The sequence below is a fragment of the Tupaia chinensis genome, unplaced genomic scaffold, assembly GCF_000334495.1.
Source record: "Tupaia chinensis unplaced genomic scaffold, TupChi_1.0 Scaffold000037_21, whole genome shotgun sequence".
Classification (NCBI taxonomy): Eukaryota; Metazoa; Chordata; class Mammalia; order Scandentia; family Tupaiidae; genus Tupaia; species Tupaia belangeri.
The window spans coordinates 116,765-130,844 of NW_006159480.1; the positions used below are offsets into that span (position 1 = coordinate 116,765).

A 14,080-nucleotide genomic window follows, 5' to 3' on the forward strand; every position below is an offset into this window, starting at 1 on the left:
AAAAAAAAAAAAAAACTGTAGTTTTTATAAGGTATTGGACTCCCACATGGCTGACTGTGGTTCGAGTCTGGAACATGCTGGGTGCATGTGCATGTGTGCTCAAATCCCAGGAGGAGAATGGAAAAGGAGAAATTGCAGTGTGGCCATCTGCTGAAAGGTGATTTCTTTCTTTCTGCCTCTGTCTCTCTGGTGAGCTCTTTGCCCTATAGCAAAAATCTCTCAAAAACCAATGATATACAGAGTATAATCATTGTACTAGGGGAGCCTCAGATCTGAGATGGTTTGCTCCTAATGTTTACCAATTCCAAAGAATGCACCCAAAGGTCAAGTAAGGGAAGGCATGAGTATATTCCTTACATAATCAGGACAGAATACTCCACTGACAGTCAAGCGGAAAATGGTCCATACCGTCATTGAGCACAGGCTCAGGTTATATAAGGACAAAGCATTCATTAATCAATTAAAGATCAACGCAGATCAAGACAGGGATCTGGTACGTACTTACATTGTTTGAGGGTTACAATAAAAGGTTAGCCTACCAAGTAACAGAATCGGCAGACTATGTTTAAGGTCTGGTGCCTCTATTCTTGTCATGTTAAGGTAGGAGAGGAGCACATACCTCCAGAACAGCTCCAACCACAAGCCAGTTCCATGAGGTAAGGAAAATGTCTATAAATACTCACACAGTCCAGCCTAACCAGCAGCCAGATCTCAGGCAGATAAGGTGAAGAGGGAGGGAGAAGAAGAGCCCAATGTACGGAGCCTACCCACACATCAAAATGATACTAAAAACTACAGTTTTTATAAAATAAAGTCCCACTATTCGGCAAGTCCCTTGAAAGCAAGAACCTAATATGGAGTATATGCATTAGCCCATTTTGACTATTGGTCATATGTCAGTCATTGGAGCTCAGCAAATAGACACATACAAAGCATTTAATCCATTCTGCACATCAGCTCTACTAAAGGCAGGTTCAATGCAGTAAGTGAGAATACCTAAGAACGAGCTAAATCTACCTGTGAGGATCCGGGCCAACTTCCCATGGGAAGTCACACTAGAATAGAGATTTAAGCGTTAGGGAGAAGAATGAGGGGATGATGAGCTAATTACAGAAGGAATTAACAGCATGCAGAATGAGGTGTGGCATGTTTGGGAAACTATAGTGTTTTAGTACTAATGGAACATTAATCACAGGGTGGAGAGTGATAGAGTCAGGAGCTTTTAAAGAAGTATGTGCCCAACCCAGACCAATTAAATCAAACTCACTGAAAGGTGGATCAAGAATCTTAGTGTTTTGCTAAAGTGCCTCAGGTCATCCTGATGCACAAATAGAGTTGAAAACCACTGCTATACTTTGTGATCCTCTTTGAATCTCATCTTGTACATACCTATATCACTACCCTACCTTTAGCATTGAAACTATCCATATTCTCTTAAAGTGCTACAGAATGAAAGCTCCTCAAGGGCAGAGAGGTTGCCTTATTTCTCTCTGTATCTCCAGGGCCTTATTCATTTTCTGACACATACTAGGTACTCTATAAATCAGGAGTCCCCAATCTTTTTGGCACCAAGGACAGGTTTCATGGAAGATCTTTTCCACAGACCAGGCTGGGAAGCGGGGTGTGAATGGTTGGGGAATAATTCAAGCACGTTACATGTATTGTGCACTTTATTTGTTATTATTACAGTGTAACACATAATGAAATAATTATAGAACTCACCATAATGCAGAATCAGTGGGATCCCTGATATCTTGCAACTAGATTAGGTCCCATCTGAGGGCTCCTATGAGAATCTAATGCCTTTGCTAATGTGACAGGAGGCGGAGCTCAAATGATAATGGGGAGTGACTGTAAATACAGATGAAGCTTTGCTTGCTCTCACGCAGCACACTCCTTCTGCTGTGGAGCCCTAGCCCAAACAGACATGGACCAGGGGTTGGGGACTCCTGCTATAAATATTTGTTTAATTGAAAAATTCTGAAATGTAAAGAATTAAACAAGGCCAAAGCTAAAATAAAAAAAAAGAGAGTACAAGTATAATTTTAGAAAATAAGATAAACATAAATTATGATATAATGATCCAAAAATCATGAACTTTCTAGATAAGATACTTAAAATATGGTTGAAAATAGGCAAATAACTCATTTTTTATGGGAGATTGTAAGAATTTTTCTTAGAATCATGATGCACCATGATACTCCTGCCCCAATCTCTCCATTATTTAGGATTGCAAAAGTACAGCATATCTGATGTGTTTTGGTTGGCCCAGGAACCTAAGTAGAGCCATCCATGTGGCTCCAACATCCTGCGAAAGTCCTTGCAACATGGCCTGAGACAAATAACTTACTTCTTTTTTTTTTTCTTTACTTAATGTTTAAAACATATTCCTAAACAGAATGGGCCGACTCAGGACTCAGTGATGATCGCTGCTGCTCTCTATAGCAGAGCAAACTACAAAAATATACGACACTGTTTCTTTTTTCCCAATGTCAGAGGTGAAAAACATACAACTTGCTTCTGAACCAAAACTACAATTTCAGCAGTTTAACGTTTCACTGCTAATAGCCCTGGTAGAAATTACGTAGTTTCTTTCTCCTTGAAAAAATTTTTTTTAATTTTTTAATTCATTAAATTATCAGTCTGGAATGTAGATTCTGAGCACAGTGAAGCTCGGTTACCCCAAAATATAAAGAAAAAATTCCCATCACCTGTCTCAGGAGGGCCTGAAAAGAGAGAAGTAGTGTGGGGAACCCCTGCTTTGGTATGGAGTATCACTGTCACCCCTTGACCCAGACTGAGATGGCAAGTAGCCCATAACTGGTGCTTTTCTCGGGATAAACGCAGATGGAGGAAGTTTCACGCTCATGAGAGCAAAATTAGGAGTCATCCAGTTTAGGCAGGGCATACTCCATGTCTTCTTTGCTGAGATACTTAACCATCCTAATTCTATCCTCCTGTATAACTGCATAACAGCTTCTCGCATGTGATCCTTCAGGTCCTGCCAGCTTCCTGAGGGAGGAAGTTCTAAAACAAGAACTCGGAACTCAGATGTCCGTGTAGGACGGCCATTCCTCCTACCGCGGGGCCACCAGCCCCGAACTCCGTAAGTCCTGGGAATTCCCCTCGAAGATGGCACTGGCCATATTGATAACCATTTCTTCCATACATTGCATTCTCAGCGTTTTGGGGGTCCTCAAAGCCAAGGAAGGCAAAGGGCACAAGGCAGAGCTGGTTCTTGAACTCCATCTCCAGGATGTATATTTGGAGAGATTTTTGCTATAGGGCCCGTGCGCTCGCCAGAGAGAGAGAGAAAGAGAGACAGAAAGCAGAAAATCACCCCCCAGGGGGGAATGACCACGCCACAATCCCTTCTCCTCCATTCTCCTCCATTCTCCTATCGGTACCTTGGGCATGCACGCACACGCGTCCTGGTGTGATTTTAAGCCACCGGGTCCGGGACTCGAACCGTGGTCGACTACGTGGGAGTCCAGCGACATAGCCATTACACTAACTGCTGGTCCCTCGAGGATGCATAATTGTAGAATAAGTCCTCCAGGTCCTTCTTGCGCACATAGGTTGGAAGGCTCCCCAGGTAGATCCGCCAGTCCTCTTCGCTGCTGCCCCCGTCTGCCCGGCGCGACAGCTGCACAGCCTTTCACCACAGGCTGTTGCAGCTCATGTCACCGCAGAGGCCTCAGCATGGGCAATAGCTAAATTTTTTATTTTCTTTTTTTTTTAATTTTTTACATTTAATCACATGTCTTTAAAGTATACATTTCTTTTTCCAGCACAAATACCGTGCATGTCAGTCAAAACAAAGATATTACTATATATATTATCATCAGCAAATAGCTTCTCATTTTTTGTCAATTAAGCATACTTTTATCAGTTTTTTCATTCCTCTTTCCCCCCCCCCGCACCCTCCCTTCCATACTAAACTATTTTTCACACTTTATTGATTCACAAAAGATCTTAAACTAAAAGGATGGACAAAGCGGATATCTAATGACAAGTGCACTGTGCCTTGTGGGTTGAAACTGCTTCCCAAGTGTCTCTTCTCTTGTAGCCCACAAATTCCCTGTCAAATACCCATGAAGACAAAGACTATGCTTTATGAAAAAGGTCTGAAATCAGGCAGCTCAGGGTACATTATCCCTAACCCCTAGAGTAGTCTAAAGTAGAAATTTCAAATAATATAATAATCTGTTTCATCTTAGCTGCAGGAAAAAAAAAGAGTACATATGATATATTAACGTTATAAAATCTTAATTTTTGATTTGAACAAATGGTAACTGAAAACTCAAAATCTAGTTTAAAGTATCACAGAATGCCATGTAAATATGAATTGACACTTTTTTTTTTTTTAAATGTTTACTTCAGAGCCAGAAGGTGATGTGGCGGCTGAGGTGCTAGATTCTCACATGGTCACCTACAGTTTGAGTCCTGAACCTGGCAGCTTGCTTTCTGGCTTTCTCTCTCTCTCTCTCTGTCTCTCACTTCTCTCTCTCTCTCTCCCTCTCTCTCTCTTTCTCGTGAATGTACATGCTCTATAGCAAATTTTTAAAATAATAATAAAATTAAATGAATATTTCTTTTTTAAAAATGCTTAATTGGGGTTAGCAAATGGTATAGTGGTTAAGGCGACGGACTCCCACATGGCTGATTCACGATTTGAGTCCCAGACTCTGTGACTTAAAAATCACACCAGACATATGAGTAAGCATGCCTAGAATCCTGAGAAGAGAGTAGACAAGAAGGGATTGTGGCATGGCAATCCCCCAGAGAAAGTGATTTCTCACTTTCCCTCTCTCTGTCTTTTTCTGGTGATTGCATGTGTTCTATGGCAAAAATCTAAAGTAAAATAAAATTAAATTAAAACAAAATTAAAATATAAAATGTTTAATTTTACAGAGAGTACTTTTTTATAAATGCCATTAATTTTATTTTTTAAAACATTTATTTATCACAGTGTGGAATGGGGGAAGTGAAGAGAAGAGGATAGAGAAAGATAGCAAGTGAACAATAGAGAGGCAGGATGTTAATGAGAAACAGATATGGTTTATTACCTGTTGATGATGATATGTATAGTATTCTCAACTGGATTGGTCTGAGTAGTATTTCATGATGGGCAAAGTATTTTTACAAGCAAAATGAGAAACAAACAGCGATTGACTGTTTTAAAAAATAATTAGAATAATAATAATGATTGGGGAAAACAGAAAAAAATATCGAATGTTGAAGTGGGGAGATTAATGTCTTTGTACTGACTGACATGCATGGCATTCCCTTTTGAAAAAGCAATGTAATACACTGTAAAGTTATATGTAATCCAATGTAATATAAAAAAGATTATGATGATAATAAAAAATTTAAAAAAGAAAAAAACATTTATTTATCTATTTGACACACGTTATTTTCTTTTCATTATTATTAATTATAGTTTTTCTTTAACAAGTACACTCTATGAAATAAAATTTTTTTTTGGTAAAAATCATAATTAATAGGGTGATTAAAACTAGAACTAGTAGTAGCCAAAACATAGGACTGATTATGAAATGCACTAGAGTATGTTTTTATTTATCAAGAGAACAAAAGGGTGGGTTCATCCTAAAATAAAATGCCTGGTGATTCCAAAATGTGAAAGATAATAGCAGAATACAAAACCCATTGCATATAGAAAGCTGTTGAAAGTTCAGGAGGGCTCTGTTTGACTCAGAGACACACACACAATCACAAATGCACACACACACACAAGGATGTCAAAACAGAATTAAAGTACCAGTTTATTTTGGTGCAAAAAATTTTAAATACATGCTATTACATAAACTTTTTTATTATACATATAATATTCAAAAAATGACTCTGAATAGAAGCTGTGATATACATTAAAAGTTTACACAAAACTCAGCTTTGTTGTTTTTATTTTTTTAATCTTAGAAAGTCTTTATTGCCAAATATTAAAGCAAGACTATAGCTTGCTTTTCTACCTGTTTGAAGAATGTGGCAAATTTGTTAGCTTTTTCCTTCTTTTAACAGAAACAGGAAATATTGCACTTTACCTTCCATAGAGTCCTCCTAGTTAGCAGAGATTTTATACCTCACAGGAATAACTTTGTACTTTATGCTGACTTTATATGCACTGTTATTGAAAGAAATAGTTGTTTGCCTATTACTGAGCTATACTATTATGTTTGCCTATTACTGCCTATACTATTACACAACTATTTTTGTTCTCAGATACCTATACTACATATACTACTGTTGTGGTTTGATTAAAAGATATAAATATTTGTGACCAGCTTGCAAAATTCTCAATGTTCTACATTTAAATAACCGGATAAATATATTGAAGTCCTAACACCCAGTATCTGTGAATGTACCTTTATATGCAAGCAGAGTCTCTGCAGGTGTAGTCAAACTAAGGTCACACTGGATTACGGTGGGTTAAGAGGAGACTTCTCCCTGTTCTGAAGGCTTTAAAGTAGCCTGACTTCCTATGCATTTCTAATAATAACTCTATATAATATTATTCCTTAGGAATTGAAGTTTAGGATTAGTATAATCAATGGTTTCTAACTACTTTATATGTAATGTCTTCTCTCCTTTCAAAAGCAAATATCCTGGGAACCAGCAGTTGGTGTAATGGCTATGTCGCTGAACTCCCACATAGTCGACCACAGTTCGCGTTCCGGACCCAGTGGCTTAGAACTCAATCCGGGCGTGTGTGCGTGCATGCCCAAGATCCCAAGAGGAGAATGGAGGAGAAGGGATTGCGGCATGACCATCCCCCCTGGGGGGGTGATTTCTCGCTTTCTGTCTCTATGTCTCTCTCTGTCTGTGTGGTGAACACACGCGCCCTGCAGCAAAAACCTCTCAAAAAAAAAAAAAAGCAAATATTCTCTCACCTAAGTGAAAGACAAAATAGTCTAATATTTTGCAAATTATCAAATTAAGGTAAGATAAAGAAACTTTTTTCTAAATTTGATTTCACAATGAATGTCATAGGCAATGAGGCTTCTTTGCAATACAGGCAGCCACCTATGAGATCTTTCTGTAACTCCCTAGCTGTCTACATACTCTTCTCATTGCCACCTTCATTTCTTGATTCCTGAACGTATAGATGACCGGATTCAGAAAAGGAGTAAGAACTGCATCAAAGATTGCCAGAAACTTGTCCAGGTGTGTGGATGGAGATGGCCATGTGTAGAAGAATATCAGTGGACCAAAGAACAAGAAGACCACAGTGATGTGAGCTGAAAGTGTGGACAGAGCCTTGGAAGAACCAGCTGACGAGTGCTTCTGGACGGTGAGAATTATGACAATATAGGAAATGATCAGTACAAAGAATGAGCCCACAGAGATGAATCCACTGTTGGCTGTGACCATGAACTCCAGTTTGTACGTGTCTATGCAGGCAAGTTTTATGAACCGAGGAAGATCACAGTAAAAGCTGTCCAATACATTAGGGCCACAGAAAGGTAAATTAATTACAAAAGCCAATTGAATCACAGAGTGTGTAAATCCAATCATCCATGCAGCCACTAAAAGGAATATGCACATTCTTGGACTCATAATGGTCAGATAGTGGAGAGGCTTACATATGGCCACATATCTATCAAAGGCCATGGCTATGAGCAGCACCATCTCCACACCACCAATTACGTGGATGAAGAAGATTTGAGTGATGCAGCCACTAAAGGAGATGACTTTGCGCTTTTTGAAGAGATCATAAATCATCTTGGGAGAAGTGACAGAAGAAACACCCAGGTCAATGAAGGAAAGGTTGGCCAACAGAAAATACATGGGAGAGTGCAAATGAGGGTCAGAAATCACAGTGAGCATGATGAGGGAATTTCCCATCATGCTTGCTACATACAACATGAAGGAAAAAATAAAGAGGAGAAGTTGAATCTCCCAGGAATTGGTGAGTCCCAGGAACACAAACTCTGACACCACAGAGTGATTCCCTCCTTCCATTGGCTTGATTGGCAGTGCTACCTAATGAAAAACATTAAGAAAAATGCATATCATGATCATTACAGTAACAAACTATTGAGTCATTGGAAAAGTCATGATGTATTTTCTGTGTTTTTCTGCAAAAATGCAACATTACTTTTCCAATGACCCCAAAGAGAGAAGTCAAAGTTATAAAAGCTTATGTCTGCTTGAACATTAAAACCAACCTCTGTACAGGTATATGTAAAATGTTCAACATCACTCATCTTCAGGAAAATGCAAATTAGAACTACCATGGGATATCATATCATACCAATTAAAATGGAAATTATCAAAAAAGACCAAAGATAACAAATTTGATGAGGATGTGAAGTAAGGAAATCCTCTTGCTGTGTTGATGGGGAAGTAAATTACTATAGTCAATTAGGAAAACTAGAGGTTCCCCAAGTTAAAAATAGAACTATCATGATTCCACAATTCCACTATGGACATATATCCAAAGGAAATTAGATTAGTGATTTGAAAAACAGTATTTCTATTCCCATTTTGACTGCAGCATTATTCACAAAAGCCAAGATAAGGAAACTTAAATGTTCATCAAACAGATGAATGAATTGAGAAAATGTGGTGTGTGTGTGTGTGTGTGTGTGTGTGTGTGTGTGTACGCACGTATACATGAGTGTGTATGTATATGTATGGAATGAAATGTTCTTCAGCCTTAAAAGAAAGAAAAAGGAAATCCTGTCATTCACATTATGGGTCAACTTGTGGATATTATGCTAAGTGAAATAAGACAAACACTGTAAGTCCTCACTGTATGGAATCTAAAGAATTCAAGTTCATAGAAGCAGAAAGTAGAATGGTGATAGCCAGGCATTGGTTGGGAGCAGAAAAGAATGGGAGTTTTTAGTCATAGTGTAAAAAGTTTCATTTAGAAAGGATGGAAATTATTTTGATATCTGTTATACAACATAATGACTCTACTTAATAAGTTCAACGCTAGTTCAAGTATGTGATAAATGTATTGCATACTTGAAAACTGCTAAAAGAATACATCTTAAATGGTCCCACCATGAAAAAATTAACTATGTGAGATCATGATTATAAATGGGTATATGAAAATAGGTATATTAGCTTAAATAAGATATGCTTTGGGATCAGCAGTTGGCATAATGGCTATGTCGTTGTACCCCCATGTAGTCAACTGTGGTTCAAGTCCTCGACCCGGTGACTTAAGCTCATGCCAGGCGCATGTGTGTGCATGCGCAAGATCCTGAGAGGAGAATAGAGGAGAAGGGATTGCAGTGTGGCCATCCCTCCTGGGGGGTGATTTCTCGCTTTCTACCTCTCTGTCTCTGTCTTTCTGACGAGTGCACACACCCTATAGCAGAAACCTCTCCAAGAAAAAAAAAAAAAGATATGCTTTATACTATTAACATATATGATTTTTATTTGTCAAGTATACTTTAATAAAGCTAGGGGCTAGGGGAAACCTAACATAGACTCTGAAATTGGGGTCACACAGAGAGAGATGGGTGGCTTTCTTTTGCCAACTTGTCTCTGCATTTAATACCCCTCTGCCTTCTCTGAGGGTAGTTGCTAAGATGCCTTTCATGAAATGCAGATTGATAAATGGAGTATGAGCAATTCAATCCCAAACTTTTCTTTTTTATTTTTGCTTCAAGGCTAATATAGTCTAGCTCCACAAAAAAACTATTTACATTTTTCATCTAATGTATCCCTTTCCAAGATTACATCCTCATTGTGAGAGGGAAAAAAAAAAAAAAAAGAAATCCTTCATTCTCACTCCTCACATCTGGAAAATATTTATCTTCAAGGTTTATTAAATGTTTATCATGGCCATAAGGTCTACTAGCATTTATTTTACTGTCTCTCATATTTTAGAAAGTTGTGTACAAGCCCAATTTAGCAACAGCTTATAAACTTCTTAAAGGCAGGGATTACGATTTATTCACATTGGCATTTTCTAAAGCAATGCAAGTGTAATCCACAGAGAGATGTTGATCCACAATTGTCAGTTACCAGCTTGCCCCACATTATGTACAGAAGCAGAGTGAGTGTTTAGAAAGATCTCTATTAATTTGACATTATAGCCAATGCCAAGTGTCTGATTTTGTATTCTAGTAAGGAATCAACCCATAAAGCATTAGTAAAAGCAGCCTAGGTGATTTGAGAAGTACTGCCTAAGAGAATTTAGCACTTAGTCTGAACAGCTTAAACCTATGAAGAAAGGTATTGTGGTAAAATAGTATTTCCTGAAAGATAGACAGAGATGTATTTGGATGATTAAAAAACACATGAATACAATGTCTCACCTTCACAGCCTGGCTCGACACTCTATGACTAAAACCAATTGACTAAAGGATATAGCAACACAGTAAATGGTTGTGAATACCATATATAGAGTAGGAAGAGGGTGGGTGAAAAAGTAGAGTCAGAGGAAGGACATTTAGAAGAAAAATAGACAGGCAAAGCACTGAGACAAAGACATGGGGTATTATCTGTTGAAGATAACTTTATAGTATTATCAACTGAACTAGGAAGAAATGTACACATGTTGGAATATTCACTTTGCAAGATAAATAACATGATTTACTGTATAAAAGAACTTGAAATTTTAAAAAAAGTTAGAAAAATAAACATAACAATTACCATGAAAAACACATGAATATATGCATGATTATATAGTTAAGGAAGATGAGTAAAGAGACTATGCGGGGTTCCTAAGCAACAAAGAAATATAAAGAATGATAAAAGTGAATAGGAATTAGGGGCCAATATGTGGCACAGTGGTTGAGGTGCTGGATAACCACATGGCCAACCATGGTTCCAGATCCAGACATAGTGGCTTGTAAATTATACCAACAACATAAGCATACATTCCCAAAATCTCAAACAAGAATGGAGGAGAAGGGACTGTGGTGTGGCTATCCACCCAGAGGTTGATTTCTCACTTTCCCTCTCTCTCTAGCTTTGCCTCTCTCTGGCAAGTGCACATGCACTATGGCAAAAACCTTTAAAAAGTGAGAAGGAATTGACAAAAAAGAAAAACAAGAGATATTTTAAAAATCAAAAAGGACTAAGACATTTAGAAAGTTTGTACAAAGTTACAAAGAGAAGACACATAAAGTTTACTTTAAATAAGAGAAAATTTATGAGCTATGATTTTTATTACTGTTTGGATCCATTCTTCAGAAATTTTACAATTATAAACAAATTATAGTACTGTATCTCCAGATGTCTATTAAATGCTAAGGCCCTTGAGTTTTTCAATGAGCCTTTATTAGCTGTGCACTATCTCTGTGAATATACTTAATGTTTTGGCTCTCCCATCCCCATCAACTAAGAACCAAGAAATTTAAGAAAAGTTATATTAAAGCAGAACAAGGTACAAATATAAAAGCTAGATGTTCTAAAATGATGAGACTATATCAGCTCAAATGTCAGGAATATATAACTCATAAAGTTTGAGTCACCAGAGTTTAAAAGTCATTTGAGATGCACATTATCAGATGTTGTTCAGAAAAATACTCACAGGGTGACAGGGTGGTTTGTAAACGGAGACTCAAGATCTTTTTTTTTTTTTTTTTTGGACAGACAGAGAGAGACATAGAGACAGAAAGCGAGAAATCACCCCCCCAGGGGGGATGGTCACACAAAAATCCCTTCTCCTCCATTCTCCTCTCAGGATCTTGGGCATGCACACACACACGCCTGGAGTGAGTTTTAAGCCACTGGGTCCGGGATGCGAACTGTGGTCAACTACATGGGAGTCCAGCAACATAGTCATTACTCTAACTGCTGGTTCCCAAGATCTTTTGTTTATTCATTTAGAAGTCATAAATACCAACAGGGGAAAACCCCTGAATAATGGTATTTTGAAATCATCTCTCTTATAGATTGACTGCACTTTAAAATATGCATTAAAAACACTCATCATTTTTCTCTTATTTTATTTTTTAATTTATATTTAATCATTATGTATCTTTACAGTGTACAACATTTTTCCAACATAAATATAGTGTACATCAGTCAAAGATAAAGACATTACTGTATACATCAGCAGCAGCAAACAGCTTTTCATTTTTGTATCAGTTAAATATATTTTCCTCTGTTCCTCTTCCCCTCTCTCTGTATTATCCAATCCCGTATTAACTTTATTATTATTATCTCTACGATCTACAGTTGCCTCCTATTACTATACCTTCCAAACTTTCAGTTTCTGCCATTGAGCACAGCCATTCAGTATATATTGAGTGTGGATGTATAAAGTCTCTTTCATACTCTGGCTTGCTTCGCTTAGCATTAGTCTTCCTTATTTGTCCACTTTGTATCAAATGTCAGGGTCTCGGTTTTTTATGGCTAAGTAGTATTCCATAATGTAAATATGTCACACTTTTTCAATCCACTCCTCTACTTTTTGGACATTTGGATTGGTTCCAGGTTTTAGCAATTGTAAATAATCCTACAATAAGCATGAATGTGCAAGTGCTTTTTTAAATTTTTTATTATTATCATAATCTTGTTTATATTACATTGAATCACATATAACTTTACAGTGTATTACATTTCTTTTTCCAGAAGGAATACCATTCATATCAGTCAATACAAAGGCATTAAAATCCCCATTATTATCTTCCAATATGCAAGTGCTTTTCTGACTGAGGGGTTTCTACCCTTTGGGTAAATACCTAAGAGTGGAATTACTTGGTCATATGGTAGCCCTATTTGTAGGTTTCTAAGGAATCTCCATACCGTTTATAATAGTGGTTGCACTAATTTGCATCCCCACCAAAAGAGTAGTAGAGTTCCCTTTTCACCACAGCCCTGCCAGCACTTATCATTATTTTTTTTAATTTTAGCCATTTTAACTGGAGTTCAGTAGCATGTCATTGTGGTTTTGATTTGCATTTCCCTTATGATAAGAGATATTGAGCATGTTTTCATATGCTTTTTGGCCAGTCGTATGTCTTCTTTGGAGAGTTGTCTCTTCAGTTCATTTTCCCATCTTTAACTTGGATTGATTATTTAATTAAATACTCACGAACAAAGCCTACCTCGTTGCCTTCTGTTGGCATTAGTTCTTTTTTTCTGGCCAGTTTAGAAGTGATTAATCCTCCTGAACAGTTTTCCAAGAATTTAACTTTTTTTTTTTAAGAGAGAGATTTTTTCTATAGGGTACACATGCTTGCCAGAGAGACAGAGAGAAATCCCCAGGGAGGAGATGGCCATGCCACAATCCCTTTTCCTCCATTCTTCTCTTGGGATTTTGGGCATGCATTCACATGCACCTGGCTTGAGTTTTAAGCCGAGTCTAGGACTCGAAATGTGGTTGACTAAGTGGGAGTCAAGTGATGCAACCACTACATCATCTGCTGGTCCCCTAGGCATTTAATTCTTATAGATGAAGGAAATATTGGTAACGGGGGTTGCAGATAGTCATCTAATCTAAAGAAATCCACAGACTGTAACTAGGGTTGAAAAAAACATACTAATCAAAACCATGTATATTTCCTTCTTAATCTAGAAATATTGGAAGGCAAAACCTCTCCTCAGCTAAACTTTCATTTTATCTTTCAAATTGTCAAAAACTTTTATACCCAAGTCCTTCCTCCTCTAATTTAAGACCACTTCTATTTTTATTATAATCGAGAGCAATATAAATAATTGTGTCCTTTTCAAGTAAATTTTTATGTACATAAATGCAAACTAAGTTGCCAATTAGCTTTCTACTTGCAAGACTAGATAAGCCCCATACCTTTCACATATACTTTTAGAATCTCTTTCTGAACCTCCCCCTCCCCCTCAAATTCTCATTTACTCTAAGCCTTCCTCTAAACCCTTCTTCATTCTATTTGAACTTTATAGATGAGATGAATATAAAATACTCTATTCTAAACCATGTTTGCTTATCTAGAAGTCCTATGATTGTTTTCTTTTCAGATTTTCCACATTACATTTTAAAATTGCATTACATTGGAAATCATTTATTTAGCTTGAGTATTTTGATCTCCACGTCTTTCATTTTAATTTAGGTGTCTGTAAGACTCTTTTCTTTCATGACAAGTTGGTAATAAATTTGCTTCCTATTTTATAGAAT

At 37.3% G+C, this 14,080-nt stretch overlaps 1 protein-coding gene and 1 pseudogene across 1 annotated transcript; both read right to left on the reverse strand.

Moving 5' to 3' along the window:
• Window positions 1-2,716: 2,716 nt before the first annotated feature.
• LOC102498390 (serine/arginine-rich splicing factor 9 pseudogene) lies at window positions 2,717-5,671 on the reverse strand (annotated as a pseudogene).
• A 1,370-nt stretch (window positions 5,672-7,041) lies between these two features.
• LOC102487315 (olfactory receptor 4F3/4F16/4F29) lies at window positions 7,042-7,980 on the reverse strand. Its single transcript, XM_006140538.1, has one exon. It carries the CDS (start codon window positions 7,978-7,980, stop codon window positions 7,042-7,044), a length of 939 nt encoding a protein of 312 aa, XP_006140600.1.
• Window positions 7,981-14,080: the final 6,100 nt, after the last annotated feature.

What these genes read in the sequence shown, in the direction of transcription:
- LOC102487315 (XM_006140538.1), bottom strand. Translation starts at nt 7,980, where the DNA reads ATGGAAGGAGGGAATCACTCTGTGGTGTCAGAGTTTGTGTTCCTGGGA.